Below are 15,786 nucleotides of genomic sequence, written 5' to 3' on the forward strand. Positions count from 1 at the left end.
GGATTGATGGCGACTCCCGTTTTAATTTCTGTTTTCAAACAAAAGTCGATCCCGTTTGCAAAAATGGTTTCGACCACTAACTTGACACAATATTAATAAGTTGAGGGATAAATTTATTATTATACCATTTTTTGAATTGCCACCTCACTTTTCCATCAAACACATAATGGAAATAGATTAAAAAAAAAAAACCTTAATTAGTTGAGTGACCATTTTGAAAGTTTTAAAAGTTGGGTGACAAAAACAAAAACTTAAGCATAATTGAGTGACCCATAATATAGTTTACCCTAAAATTAATAATTACATTCGAAAAAAATTAATAACAAAATTATTTAAATTTGTCAAAGAGGAACCTAAATTAATTTGGATAAAAGTAATTCGAGTTTAAAAAAAATCAACTTTGAAAAGACTTGAGCTGATAATAACCCAAACTCAAAAAATATCAAGAATAAAAAAATCTGAAATAATCTAAATCCAAAAATAACTTACACGAGTCCAGCGGTTCACCGCTCCTGTTACCAATACTGTTAAGTCTTCATTTGCAAACTATTCATCTATTATTAAACCAAAAAAAAAAAAAAAAACCCAAACTCATATGATGACGATGATAAAAGGCCAGAGAGCTTGTTTAAGGGTGAGTTTGGATGGGCGGTGCGTTTACCTGCAGTTAGTGTAAAAACAGCAGTGGCGGTGAAATTAGATACTGTAGCGATACTGTAGTGTGAGACAAAAAGTAAGCTAAATGCACCGCACCGCACCGCACCTAATCGCCCATCCAAACTCACCCTAAAACAGGAAAAAGAAATGGTCCAATTTTACTAAATGCAGTTAATTGGAATGAAAAGATAAAGGTAAAATAGGTGAATTTAATCTTAATTCTAAAAAAAAAATCCTTAATAATCATACATTATGTCAATTTAGTCCTTACTCTACCAATGTTTCCCAATAATATTGTAACATCTTTACCCAACAAGACTCAACACACCACCTCACACCATCTCCAGTCCTCAAAATTATGATCGAACTTTATAATAAAATTAACAATTTAGAAAAAAAATATAAACTAGTTTACTCTTTGAATATATATTGTGCAAATTAAGGTTTCAAATTTTAAAAAATAAAATTTAAATATATTCGTATTAAATAAATCTGGCTTAGTGCTCCGCTGATGCATTTCCAGATGAAGTTAAAACTAAAGATTTTATTCTTCAGCAACTTCTGAGGAAATGACAGGTTGCATTCAAGGATCTTAATTATGATCCCATTAAATGTACATCTTTGGACGCGTCGCAGTGGTTTGTAGCTATCTCATGGTACTAATAAATTAATATAACCCATCGGTTATTTATTTATGTAAAATTATATCGTAAAATTTGATGTTTTTAAATACTTTGTATATTTTATTTTAAATTTAAAATTCAGATCTAGTACAAATTTGACCACTAATATTTGTATCTTTTGTCAAAATGGCTCTAATTGTATTTTGAGCCTTTTTGATTATCAACCTTATTTTTTCAATCTGCTTTTTCTAACATATTTAATTAAATTATTATTAAAAGGTTAACGGAATGATGTGAAATTTCATATGTGGAATATTTTTAATGAGATGTAATTTATTACTTAGATAATTACATGTGGAAAATAAAAAATTAAAAATAATACATTAAATTAAAAATAACCCTTAGTTTAAAGAAAATAAACATAATTATCTAAAAAATTAACTAAGTAGAAAAACTTCTCAAGAAACAAACATACGAAAGATTGAAACTTTTTAAAAGAAAAGAAAGATTAAAATATTGAATTTATTTATTAAATTTGTTAGAAAAAGCAAATTGAAAGAAAGAACAAAAGTTGATGGCAAAAAAATTAAAAATACAATTAGGGCCATTTTGACAAAACGTAAATATTAATGGCTAAATTTATCATTAAACCTTGTTCTTGTTAAATTTATTTGGTGTGACATTTAGAAATTAGAAAAATATTCACTTGATAATGATATAAAAAATATTAGAAAATATTTCTTAAAAACTCTCATATGAAATCATCATTGTACAGTTGAAATGGTTAATAATATTTCTTAAAAACTCTCATATTAGTGAGATCCCTAGGTGATTATTGCGGCTACAAGATTGGTCACTCCCACTTAAATATTTAGGCTACCATCTTGGTCCCAATCTTCGGAAAAGGGAGTGATGAGAACCTATTATTAAAGGGGTGAGATTTAAGCTTCACTATCGTTAGTTATGAGAAACGTAAACTCCTTAGTTTTGCGACTCGGATGCTGTCCCTTCTGCCCGCCCACTCTATTATATGTCAATCTTCCAAGTCCCTGTCGAGGATTGTTCAGGGTCCCATAACTCCTTTTTTCGAGGATTGGCACCAAGATAGCAAATTAACGTAAATTCATATATTTTGTGGATTGTTCAGGGTCTTCGAAATACATCATTGCCCCCTTCAACTTTAGTATATATTTTCATGTTAATTTTTTGTTGATATTCAGTGTAGTGCCACTATAAGATTCGAATTTTGTGAGTATGACGTGCTTTACTACTACTAATAAAGTGGACTAGTTAAAAATTACACGATGATAATATAAATTAAAATACTTATGAATAATCGATTTGGTTTTTAAATTAAAATAATATTTAAATTTGATATTTTAAAAGTATTCGCAATCAAATAGCTAAATCTACTTTAAAAAAAAAATCAATGATATTCATTGAAAGAACTACAAAATTCTTCTGATAAACAACAACCACAAAAGAATATAAAGAAAATAAATTTCTTTCTAAGCGTAATTGCACAGACCAAAAACACAAAACTCTCCATTGCTGCACCTATTGTTGCATCCACCACAATGTTTCCTATTGAAAGATGGATTCACACATTTTCCCTTACAGCATATCTCATTGTACTTGCATTTCTTCCCACACTTTCCACAGTTATGCCTGTCTGTTAATATGTTCACACATTTTTTCTTGCAGCATTGAGGTCCAGGGCTCCCCTTTGCATCACAAATCCCGGGAAACTTCTTGCAAGTAACCCTACGAGTTCGTTTGTTTTGCAAGAGCCAGCGACCTTGTGCTGAAGAGTACTCTGATGAATCCATTATTGCATCATTAAAATCAGTAGTATCTTGTTGATGGTCTAGATTTGATGCTGCTGAAGTGCTTAGGACTATAACCACGATGAGAACCGATACGAAAACTAGCTTTGTAAACTTCATAGAGATTGTTTGTAAGAAGGGATAGAGAACTTAGAGATGGTGAAGACTTGAAGAGAAGTACTGAAAATAGAGAGCTCTATGGGATGGGGAGTTGGGTGACAAAGAAGAAGGGTATTTATAGAGAACTAACTACGAGACGTAGGGGTTGGACTTTGAACTTTTTTGCTAGGTCTTAGTGGAAGGGTCAGCCCTGTGCATAAAATAATAAACTAAGTTGAAGAAAAGCAAAGACCAAGTTTGGAAAAGTTACTACATTCCTCCAATTCAAATGCTTATCAAATATGATATTATATATATCAGACACGCGTAGGAAAGGGTGGAATTCATCAAAAAAGTTTCTGATTAATGGTTTTAATAAATAAATAAATAAATAAAACAAATCATTTTGTTAGTCAGATTTTGGCAACTTTGCAAACTCGCTAGCTGGATTAGTGAAAACCCAAGATATTTCTAAACCAAAAAGTCAATTTTTCCACCCTAAATTAGGTGTTGCCTGAAAATAAACACCATGCGACTATTTTTGGCTTCTTACTATAATCTATAAAATTCAGGGTCAGAAAAGAACAACTTATATATTTGGCAAGTTAGTTTACAATAGCGGAGACGTGTTTGACAAATTTCATGTAGTTTCTGCATTTGTATAGATGGACTTTGTTTTAGGTTAAACTGACCTTAATGGCTAATACTATGGATATATATAGTCATATCTCAAGTACCGTAAACTTTTTTGCTTTCTCATTAAAATAAAATTTATCAATAAGGTGGCCATACTAGAGTTACACAATCACGTAAGGTTAATTAATATAAGTTGGTTTGGTTTTAATATTTAATATAGCTTTAGTTTTTCTTCCTCTCAATTTAATTTGATTTTAATGTTATTTAAGTTTTTTTCCAATTAAATCATATAATACTATTTCGTTTGAGTATAAATTGAATATTGAAATTAAATTAAATATCTGGACTACTTTTTTACTATAAAATACCAGTTGAAACTTTGTTGTTTACTTTGTTTTCTCGTACGTGTGATTGAGAAAAACAAACACATTGATAGAACTCGGAACAAAACATTAAAGGAGTGCTCATAAAGTAATTTTCTACACATGTGAGTTAATTTAGAAGAAAAAAAATTTGTATAGTAATACATGAAAGGAATGCCCGGTTAAATGAGAATTTATTGTCATGATTCATGCGATTTTATTTTCTACTTAAACATATGGTTTACAAAACTATTATTGAATACAATGTTATAAAATTAAAATAATCTGGGAGAATGTTAGAATATCTATTATTAAATAAGTACTTTATCTATTTTAGTGGTCATTAATTGTATAATAAATTAAATAGTTTTATATATTTTAAAAGTTGTGGGATCTTTGAAAATTGATTGGAAAATCTAATAACAAAAAAAGAAGAAGCAAAGATTCATTAGCTCGTTATTTAGTTCGAATCAATAAAATGAAGTAATCTATAAAACTAATTCAATAGGCCATGGAAAAAATTCTGAGAGTTCCCGAGAATTTAGAAAATTGATGCTTTGATCAAAAAGATATCGTTGAGCTTAATATAACTCTTCACTTTTGTTTGGTATAACTCTTCAATTTTAGATATTTCAATAGATACAATCTTTCAACCAATTACAGTAGTTGTGATTTATTGAAAAATCTTTTAAGTATATGACTTTTGAACTATGATGTAAGATTAAATCGTTAATTATTTTTAATATTTTTACCTATATTTTGATTTAGGGTATATTACTATTACATATGATTATCATGAAAATAAATTCATCTAAATAATTTTAGAATCTCAAGAAACAAAGAAAAGTCACCTGATAACAAAAGTTATTTAACACTTGCAATAACATGTTTGACAAAATTATAATTTTTTCTAAAGCAATTTAGTTTTTTAAATTAATCCCATCAAAATTAATGTCAAAATCGACGGTTAGCTCTTCTTGTTATACATTTTACATTGCATGAATTAATACTTAGGATTATAGCTCGAAAAACTCCCGTTTTAGAATTGTAAAATTTTGATATAAAATTTAATAAATTATGATTTATCATAAATAAATTAGTAACAAAATTAGATGTAAAAGCATATCTGAATCCATTGGTATTGGCAACCATCCATTTTTGACAAGTCAAAGATATTTGTGTCAGAAAATTGGCACCGAAAATCTGAGCATTTAAGGCACCAAAAATTGGGTTGAAATTTGGCATGGGATAATTGCAATTTTGGTCCTTAATTGTATATGGACTTTGCAAGTTGATCCTTGAACCCCAACTATAAATAGGCCTAACTATTTCTCATTTTCAATATCCCACATATGTCATTCTCTACTTAAGGCATTGTTCTCTCTCCTTATTTGTAAATTTTCACTTGTATTTTGGAGTGAAATATATTTGGTAGTGCCCGAGGACGTAGGCAAAATTTGCTGAACCTCGTTAAAATTCTAGTGTTCTTTATTATTTATTTTGCATATTTTGTGAGTGTGATTGTAGTGATTTATTGTGCTATTAAATTATGATAGAGAGATATTCTGGCTAGGAAAGACCTGGTACTTAAGTGATCCTCGTGATCCACCTCTCTTTCCTGGGAATTGAACTTAGTGTGATTTTTTAGTACAATAATTTTACTCTTTTACATGCTTCCGCGCAATAATTGGTATCAGAGCTAGATTCGTACTTGGGGAATACGACTATTTACGTATACGGTATTGTTCATCCATGACACTATTCACGTGAGCAGTCTTTGTTCACGATATCTGATGAGTTAGGATTGAGGAGAAAAATGGCAGAGGCATCGTCATCAACAAAGACTACCGTGACCAATACAAAATTTGAAGTAGAGAAATTTGATGGTACCAATAATTTTGGTATGTGGCAATGTGAGATCCTAGATGTCTTATGTCAGCAAGAGTTGGATATAGCCCTTGAAGAAAAACCTGACAAGATGGACGACAATGAGTGGGCCAAGATCAATAGACAGACGCATGGTACAATCTGCCTATGTTTGGCCAAAGAGCAGAAGTACTCTGTCATGAGGGAGACATCAGCGAAGAAGTTGTGGGATATACTAGAAGAAAAGTTTCTAACGAAAAGTCTTCAAAATAGGCTTTATATGAAAAAGAAACTTTATCGATTCACGTATGCACCCGGTATGTCGATGAATGACCATGTGAACTCATTCAATAAAAATTTAGCTGACTTGCTAAATTTGGATGAGAAATTTGAAGATGAAGACAAGGCATTATTGTTGTTGAATTCTCTTACTGATGAACATGATCATCTTACCACCACATTGCTTCATGGGAAGGATACGATCACATTTGATGCAGTCTGTAGTGCGTTGTATAGATTTGAGACTCGAAAGAAAGATAAAAGAGATCACAGAGATACAACTGTAGAAGTCTTGACATGAGAGGACGTTCACACAGTAACAAACCTGGTAGAAGGGGTAAGTCCAAAGGGAGACCCGCCAAAGAATTGTCCTAAGTTACAAAAGGGAAAGGCTATTTCTGATGCATGTGTAGCGGAGCATGATGAGAAGTCGGACTTTAGCTTGGTTGGCATGGGAATGACATGTCATACGGATGAGTGGATTTTGGATTCGGGATGTACTTACCATATGTGTCCTAATAAGGACTAGTTTTCTAGTCTTAAAGAACTAGAAGGTGGAGTTGTTTTATGGGCAATGACAGTGCTTGTAAGACAATGAGAGTAGGTACAATCAAATTGAAGAATCACGACGACTCAATCCAAGTCTTGACAGATGTTCGCTATGTACTTAGCTTGAAGAAAAATCTCATCTCATTAGGGGCCCTAGAATCTAAAGGCCCACAATCACTTTGAGAGATGAATTACTAAAGGTAGTAGCTAGGGTATTGATGGTGATAAAATGTATTAGAAGAAATAACTTGTACTATTTAAATAGAAGTACAGTTATTAGATCAACATCAACAGTTTCTGCGAAAGATGCAAATTCTGTAACACTCCTTACCCGAGACCGTCGCCGGAATCGAGTACGAGATGCTATCCAATCTAAATGTAACAGCCCTTACCCGAGACCGTCACCGGAATTGAGTACGAGATGTTATCCAATTTAACTTACCAATTCAGAGCATAAAAATTTGCTTTTAAAATTAAATTCACCGTTCACAACAAAACTGTCCACCTGCGTGACTGTCACTAATTTACTTATAACTCAAGTTACGAAACTCAAAATTTAAATCCGTAAATTTTCCCTGAAACTAGACTCATATTCCTACTTACCATAAAATTTTCAGAATTTTTGACTTACCCAATTAGTACAGTTTATTCATTAAAGTATCCCCTATTTCACAGCTCGACAGGTCTGACCTCTTGGCACTAAAAATAAATTATCTCATTGCACATAATTCATATAAGGTTATCGTTTGTTTCTTTTGAAAATAGCCTCACTAAGAAATCTATACATATAAATTATGACCCATAATTCTTTCTGTACAATTTATAAAAATATAACTATTATTTACATGTAACTTACCTCGGATGTAAAACGACTATTTTTGTAATTTAGTCGATAACTTTCTCTTTTCCCCGATCACTTCCACTATTTCTTCTTTCTTGATCTATATTAACACAATTTAATACATTTTATCAACATTTCATTCAAATACAATTCATACACAACATTTTGGAAAATTTACATTTTTCCCCAAAACTTTTCAAAAATTCCACTTTTGTCCCTAAGCTCGTAAAAATAAAATTCACTAAATTCTTAAATTTAAAACTTCACTAAATCATATTTCATGCTCATAACAGCCCTCAATTTCACAAAATCACAACTTTATGCACACTTTACATCTTTCACAATTTAGCCCTTTTTCAACATTTTCATTGAAATTCATCTAGTAAAACTTGTAATTAACACTTCAAACATTCATTATCTAACATCACTAATCAATTTACAATTATATCATGAATGGGTCAAATTTTAAACTTTAATTTCATTTAAATTAAATGGTAGAAACATGAAATTCAAGCATCAATAAGCATAAAAATACGAAAATAATTAAAAACGGGGCAAGAAATCACTTACAATTGAGCTTAGGAAGATCAAGAACCCTAGCTATGGTGACATGAATTTTTTTGGCAGCAAACGTCTGATTTTAAAGAAGATGGACACTTATTTTCACTTTATTTTGTCTTTTACTCAATTTGGACAAAAATGCCCTTGACCCATTACTTAGATATTTTTCTAGAATTACCCTTTTGTGTCCATATCACTAATTTATGGTCTAATTTCCACATAAACACTTCCAATTTCATGCAATAATTCAATTAAGTCATTTAATCACTAATTAGACACACTTTGCATTTTTCTCAATTTAGTCCTAAAATTTCAATTAGGCACTAAATCATTAAAATTTTCTATTCATATTTCACACAATATTTCAATCAATCAGTAACTAATAAAAATTTATAAAATTAAACTATTTCACTTCGGATTTGTGGTTACGAAACCACTATTCCGATTAGGCCCTATTTCAGGCTATCACAATTCTCCCCCTTAGGGATTTTCGTCCCCGAAAATCTTACCAGTGAATAAGTTGGGATACTGTTTCCTTATAGCCTCATCGGTTTCCCATGTTGCCTCTTCCATCCCATGTCGTTGCCATAACACTTTCACTAAAGCAATTTCTTTGTTTCTCAATTGTTTTACTTCTCATGCTAATATTCGAATCGGCTCTTCTTCGTATGTCATATCCGATCGAATTTCCACTTCAGTCGGTGAAATCACATGCGATGGGTCCGATTGATATCGCCTCAACATAGAAACATGAAACACATTATGAATTCTTTCCAATTCCGGTGGTAAAGACAATCGATAAGCCACTGGACCAATTCTTTCTATCACTTCATGCGGACCAATAAATCTTGGACTTAATTTACCTTTACGGCCAAATCTCAAAATTTTCTTCCATGGAGACACTTTCAAAAATACTTTATCACCCACTTGAAACTCAGGCTCTTTTCTTTTCAAATCCGCATACGACTTCTGTCGATCCGATGCAGCTTTCAAACAATCACGGATTATCTTCACTTTTTCTTCAGTTTCTTTTACCAAATCGACTCCATGTAACTGATTTTCATTAAGTTCAGTCTAATATAATGGAGTCCGACACTTTCGTCCATAAAAGGCTTCATAAGGTGCCATTTTTATTCTTGATTGATAACTATTATTATATGCAAATTCCTCCAAAGGTAGATATCTTTCCCAATTACCTTCAAATTCCAATACACAACATCTCAACATGTCTTCGAGTATTTGAATTACTCTTTCAGACTGTCCATCTGTTTGGGGGTGAAATGCTGTACTAAAATTCAATTTAGTACCCAATGCCTCTTGTAATTTCTTCCAAATTTAGTACCCAATGCCTCTTGTAATTTCTTCCAAAACCTTGAAGTAAACCGTGGATCTCTATCAGATATAATAGACACAGGCACACCATGTAATCGGACTATCTCAGCAATTTACAATTCAGCTAACTTGTCAAGTGAAAAACTCATTCGCACAGGAATGAAATGAGTCGACTTAGTCAATCGATCAACTATAACTCAAATTGAGTCTTTCTTTTTCGGTGACAATGGCAATCCGGAAACAAAATCCATAGTAATTCTATCCCACTTCACTGAGCCAAAATTCACTTTTACTAAATTTAGCAAACAATTTTTTTTTCTCGCAGAGTCTGTAGCACAATTCTTAAATGTTCGGCGTGCTCAGCTTCACTTCGAGAATAAATAAGAATATCATCTAAAAACACCACCACAAATTTATCCAAATAGGGTCGAAAAATCCGATTCATCAAATCCATAAAAATAGCTGGAGCATTAGTCAGACCAAAAGGCATTACAAGAAACTCATAGTGACCATACCGGGTTCTGAAAGCAGTCTTTGACACATCTGACTCTTTAACCCTCAATTGGTAATATCCGGATCTCAAATCAATTTTGGAAAACACTGTGGCATCCTTTAACTGATCAAACAAGTCATCTATTCGGGGCAATGGATACTTATTCTTTACTGTCACTTTATTAAGTTAACGATAATCAATACACAATCTCAATGTCCCATCCTTTTTCTTCACAAATAGTACGGGAGCACCCCACGGAGAATAACTTGGTCTTACAAATCCTTTATCTGTCAACTCTTGTAATTGCACTTTTAACTCTTTTAGTTTAGTTGGTGTCATTCTGTAGGGAGCAATCGATATTGGAGCAGTACCTAGCATTACTTCAATACCAAACTCTACTTCTCTAATCGGAGGCAAACTCGGCAACTCTTCTGGGAACACATCTAAATATTCACATACCACTGGCACTGATTCGATCTTTATTTTAGACACTTTTGTATTCAACACATAAGCAAGATATGCTTCATAACCATTTTTCAAACATTTCTGAGCAGACATGGCAGAAATCACAATTGGCATCACATTTGACTTATCTGTTTCAACCTGAAGAACTGTACCACTACTACACTTCAACTCAAGAATTTTCTGACTACAATCTATCTTGGCCTGATGTAATGTCAACCAATCCATTCCCAAAATAACATCAAATTCATCAAATGGCAACAACATCAAGTTGGCAGGGAAACACTGACCTTGTATCATCAAAGGACAATTTTTGCATATTTAATCAACTATCACATTCTTGCCTAAAGGATTCGACACTTTAATCACATACTCAGTCAATTCAACACACAAATTCTTATCAGCACTAAATTCATACATACATACGAGTGAGTAGAACTAGGATCAATCAATGCAAGAACATTAGTGTCGTAAAGACAAAATATACCAGTGATTACATCAGGAGATAATGCTTCCTCTCTAGCTCGGATGGCATAAGCTCTCGCTTCAGATCTTACAGTAGTGTATTTTGTTACACCTCTACCACTAGTTCCAGCCCCCATATTTCTCGGTGGTCTTCCTCTAATAGTCACACTGCTCGATCTCACATTCTGAAACTTTTCTATCTCTTCTCTTTCTGGACAATCTTTCACAAAATGATCTTGAGATCCATATTTAAAACATGCTCGGCTGATTAAATAACATTCCCCCAAATGTCGTTTTCCACAATGTTGACATTCCAGTCTAGTAGGTTTAACACTACATACACTTGCCATAGAAGTCGCCTGAGCTTTAGAACCTGAATATTGTCTTCCTCGATCTCTTTGAAAATTCACACTAGAAACATTTGATCGAGTATTCATTTCTCTAGACTTCTTCGCTTGAAATTGAAATGACTTGCCCATTGATCTTTTTCTTGCATCTCTTGCTTCACTTTCCACCTTTCTTTTCTCTTTGCTCAATTCTTCAGCCTTGATAGCTCTTTCAACTAGTACCACTAACTCTTTAATTTTAAGAATTCCCACTAGCAATCGGATATCCTCGTTTAATCTATCTTCAAACCTTTTACACAATGTAGCTTCATTAGATACACACTCTTGGGCATACTTGCTTAATTTGACAAATTCTCGTTCATATTCGGCTACTGTCATACTCCCTTGTTTCAATTCAAGAAACTCTTTTCTCTTTTGATCAATGAAACGTTGACTTGCATACTTCTTCCGGAATTCTTCTTGAAAGAAATACCATGTAACTTTCTTTTTAGGCACTACTGACACTAAAGTTTTCCACCAATTATAAGCCGAATCCCTCAGCAATGAGATAGCACATTTGAGACTTTCTTCTGGAGTACAAGATAATTCATCCAACACTCTGATGGTATTATCAAGCCAGAACTTTGCTCTTTCAGGATCATCATTTACATTAGCTCGGAACTCTTCGGCTCCATACTTTCGAATTTTGTCTACTGGAGGCTTTGACAATCTTAACACTTCAGTTTGTTGAGGAGCTATGGGAACAGCTTGAGGAATAGAAGGGGGCGGAAGAGGTTGAGCATTAGGATTAATTCTAACAAACTCAGTGTACCAATTACTCATCATATGGAGAAAAGCTTCCCGAGCCTCATCTCCTTGACCCTGAATCTCCGGTCGACTTTCAACAGGCACATTACTTTGAGCATCATCAGTTGTATCTCGATTAGAATCCATTACTATAAAAAAACATTTTAAGATGTCAAGAGTCGTCACACTATCATTATTCAATTATGGCATGTACAGATAGTTTATTACACTCGCTACGTTAGTCCGAGAATCGACTAAACCGTAGCTCTGATACCACTAAATGTAACACCCCTTACCTGAGACCGTCACCGGAATCGAGTACGAGATGTTATCCAATTTAACTTACCAATTCAGAGCATAAAAATTTGCTTTTAAAATTAAATTCACTGTTCACAACAAAACTGTCCACCTGCGTGACTGTCACTAATTTACTTATAACTCAAGTTACGAAACTCAAAATTTAAATCCGTAAATTTTCCCTGAAACTAGACTCATATTCCTACTTACCATAAAATTTTCAGAATTTTTGACTTATCTAATTAGTACAGTTTATTCATTAAAGTATCCCCTGTTTCACATTTCGGCAATGTCGACCTCTTGGCACTAAAAATAAATTATCTCATTGCACGTAATTCATATAAGGTTATCGTTTGTTTCTTTTGAAAATAGACTCACTAAGAAATCTATACATATAAATTATGACCCATAATTCTTTCTGTACAATTTATAAAAATATAACTATTATTTACACGCAACTTACCTCGGATGTAAAACGACTATTTTTGTAATTTAGTCGATAACTTTCTCTTTCCCGATCACTTCCACTATTTCTTCTTTCTTGATCTATATTAAAACAATTTAATACATTTTATCAACATTTCATTCAAATACAATTCATACACAACATTTTGGAAAATTTACATTTTTCCCCAAAACTTTTCAAAATTCCACTTTTGTCCCTAAGCTCGTAAAAATAAAATTCACTAAATTATTAAATTTAAAACTTCACTAAATCATATTTCATGCTCATAACAGCCTTCAATTTCACAAAATCACAACTTTATGCACACTTTACATCTTTCACAATTTAGCCCTTTTTCAACATTTTCATTGAAATTCATCTAGTAAAACTTGTAATTAACACTTCAAACATTCATTATCTAACATCACTAATCAATTTACAATTATATCATGAATGGGTCAAATTTTAAACTTTAATTTCATTTAAATTAAATGGTAGAAACATGAAATTCAAGCATCAATAAGCATAAAAATACGAAAATAATTAAAAACGGGGCAAGAAATCACTTACAATTGAGCTTAGGAAGATCAAGAACCCTAGCTATGGTCACATGAATTTTTTTGGCAGCAAACGTCTGATTTTGAAGAAGATGGACACTTATTTTCACTTTATTTTGTCTTTTACTCAATTTGGACAAAAATGCCCTTGACCCATTACTTAGATATTTTTCTAGAATTACCCTTTTGTGTCCATATCACTAATTTATGGTCTAATTGCCACATAAACACTTCCAATTTCATGCAATAATTCAATTAAGTCATTTAATCACTAATTAGACACACTTTGCATTTTTCTCAATTTAGTCCTAAAATTTCAATTAGGCACTAAATCATTAAAATTTTCTATTCATATTTCACACAATATTTCAATCAATCAGTAACTAATAAAAATTTATAAAATTAAACTATTTCACTTCGAATTTGTGGTTACGAAACCACTATTCCGATTGGGCCCTATTTCGGGCTATCACAAATTCAGAGGCTACCAGTTTATGGCATATGCGATTAGGACATGCTGGTGAAAAAGCTTTGCAGACTTTGGCGAAGCAAGGCTTGTTGAAAGGTGTAAATTCTTGCAAATTGAAATTTTGTGAACATTGTGTTCTGGGAAAGCAGACGAGGGTAAAATTTGGTTTAGCAATTCGCAATACGAAAGGAATTCTGGACTATGTTCATAGTGACGTGTGGGGACCTACCAAAGTGGCTTCTTTGGAAGGTATGCACTATTTTGTTACTTTTGTTGATGATTATTCAAGAGAAGTATGGGTGTATCTAATGAAAAGAAAAAGTGAAGTTTTGGATGCATTTCTAAAATGGAAGAAGATGGTGGAGATTTAGACTGGTCAAAAGGTCAAACGACTTCGATCAGATAATGGTACTGAGTACAAAAATGATCCATTTCTACAAGTATGTCAGGATGAGGGCATTGTGCGACACTTCACTGTTCGGGATACACCACAACAGAATGGGGTGGTAGAACATATGAATCAAACTATACTGGAGAAAGTTCGACGTATGTTGTCCAATGCTGGGTTAGGCAAGAAATTTTGGGCTAAGGCAGTTATATATGTGTGCCATCTAATGAACCGGTTACCATCAGCTGCAATAAATGGAAAAACTCCTATGGAGATGTGGACTGGTAAACCTGCTACTGGTTATGATTCTTTATATGTTTTTGGTTTCACTACATATTATCATGTAAAAGAATCTAAGTTAGACCCAAGAGCAAAGAAAACATTATTCGTAGGTATAACCGGTGGAGTAAAAGGATATTGTTTCTGGTGTCCTGATATAAGGAAGATTGTTTTCAGTAGAGATGTGACTTTTGATGAATCAACCATGATAAAGTACAAGGATTCACAAAAGGATGACAAAACTAGTAGTACTTTGCAGTAGGTGGAGCTTGAAAAGGTTAATGATGATCCAGCTAATATTGAAGGAACAAATGATGATGAAGTTTCGACCCAAGAACTTCTACAGTAACAAGATTCAATTACATATAGGAGGCCAAGAAGAGAGATTCGTAAGCCTGCTCGCTTTGATGATATAGTGGCCTACACACTTCCAATTGCAGATGATGATGTTCCTTCTACTTACACAGAAGCAATAAGTAACCCTGATGGTGTAAAGTGGAAGCAAGCTATGAATGAAGAAATGCAGTCTCTTCATAAAAATAGGACTTGGGAGTTGGTGACACTGCCCAAGGGAAAGAAGGCAATTGGATGCAAATGGGTATATGCAAAGAAGGAAAGATTTTCTGGTAAAAATGAAATTCGATACAAGGCTAGATTGGTAGCAAAGGGTTACGCTCAGAAAGAAGGAATAGACTATAATGAAGTGTTTTCTCTAGTTGTGAAGCATTCGTCTAATCGAATTTTGCTAGCCTTGGTTGCATAATATGACCTTAAACTAGTTCAACTTGATGTGAAGACGACTTTTTTACACGGTGATTTGGAAGAGGAAATCTATATGACTCAGCCTGATGGATTCAAGGTTGCTGATAAAGAAAATTGGGTTTGCAAACTGATGAAGTCACTTTGTGGATTGAAACAATCTCCAAGGCAGTGGTATAAGCGATTTGATCAGTTCATGAAAGGGCAAAGGTACACAAGAAGTAAATTTCATCATTGCGTGTATTTTCAGAAGCTACAAGTAGGAACTTTCATATACTTGCTCTTATATGTTGATGATATGCTGATAGCATCTAAGAGCAAAGTTGAGATTGAGAAATTGAATACTCAACTCAATCTTGAGTTTGAGATGAAAGATCTAGGTGAAGCTAAGGAGATTCTTGGCATGGA

At 33.0% G+C, this 15,786-nt stretch overlaps 1 protein-coding gene across 1 annotated transcript; it reads right to left on the minus strand.

Annotated features, from left to right (window-relative positions):
* Nucleotides 1-2,693: 2,693 nt before the first annotated feature.
* Nucleotides 2,694-3,295, minus strand: LOC105781006 (stigma-specific STIG1-like protein 1). Its single transcript, XM_012605575.2, has one exon. It carries the CDS (start codon nucleotides 3,224-3,226, stop codon nucleotides 2,789-2,791), a length of 438 nt encoding a protein of 145 aa, XP_012461029.1. The 5' UTR covers nucleotides 3,227-3,295; the 3' UTR covers nucleotides 2,694-2,788.
* Nucleotides 3,296-15,786: the final 12,491 nt, after the last annotated feature.

The sequence above is a fragment of the Gossypium raimondii genome, chromosome 1, assembly GCF_025698545.1.
Source record: "Gossypium raimondii isolate GPD5lz chromosome 1, ASM2569854v1, whole genome shotgun sequence".
NCBI classification, from domain to species: Eukaryota; Viridiplantae; Streptophyta; class Magnoliopsida; order Malvales; family Malvaceae; genus Gossypium; species Gossypium raimondii.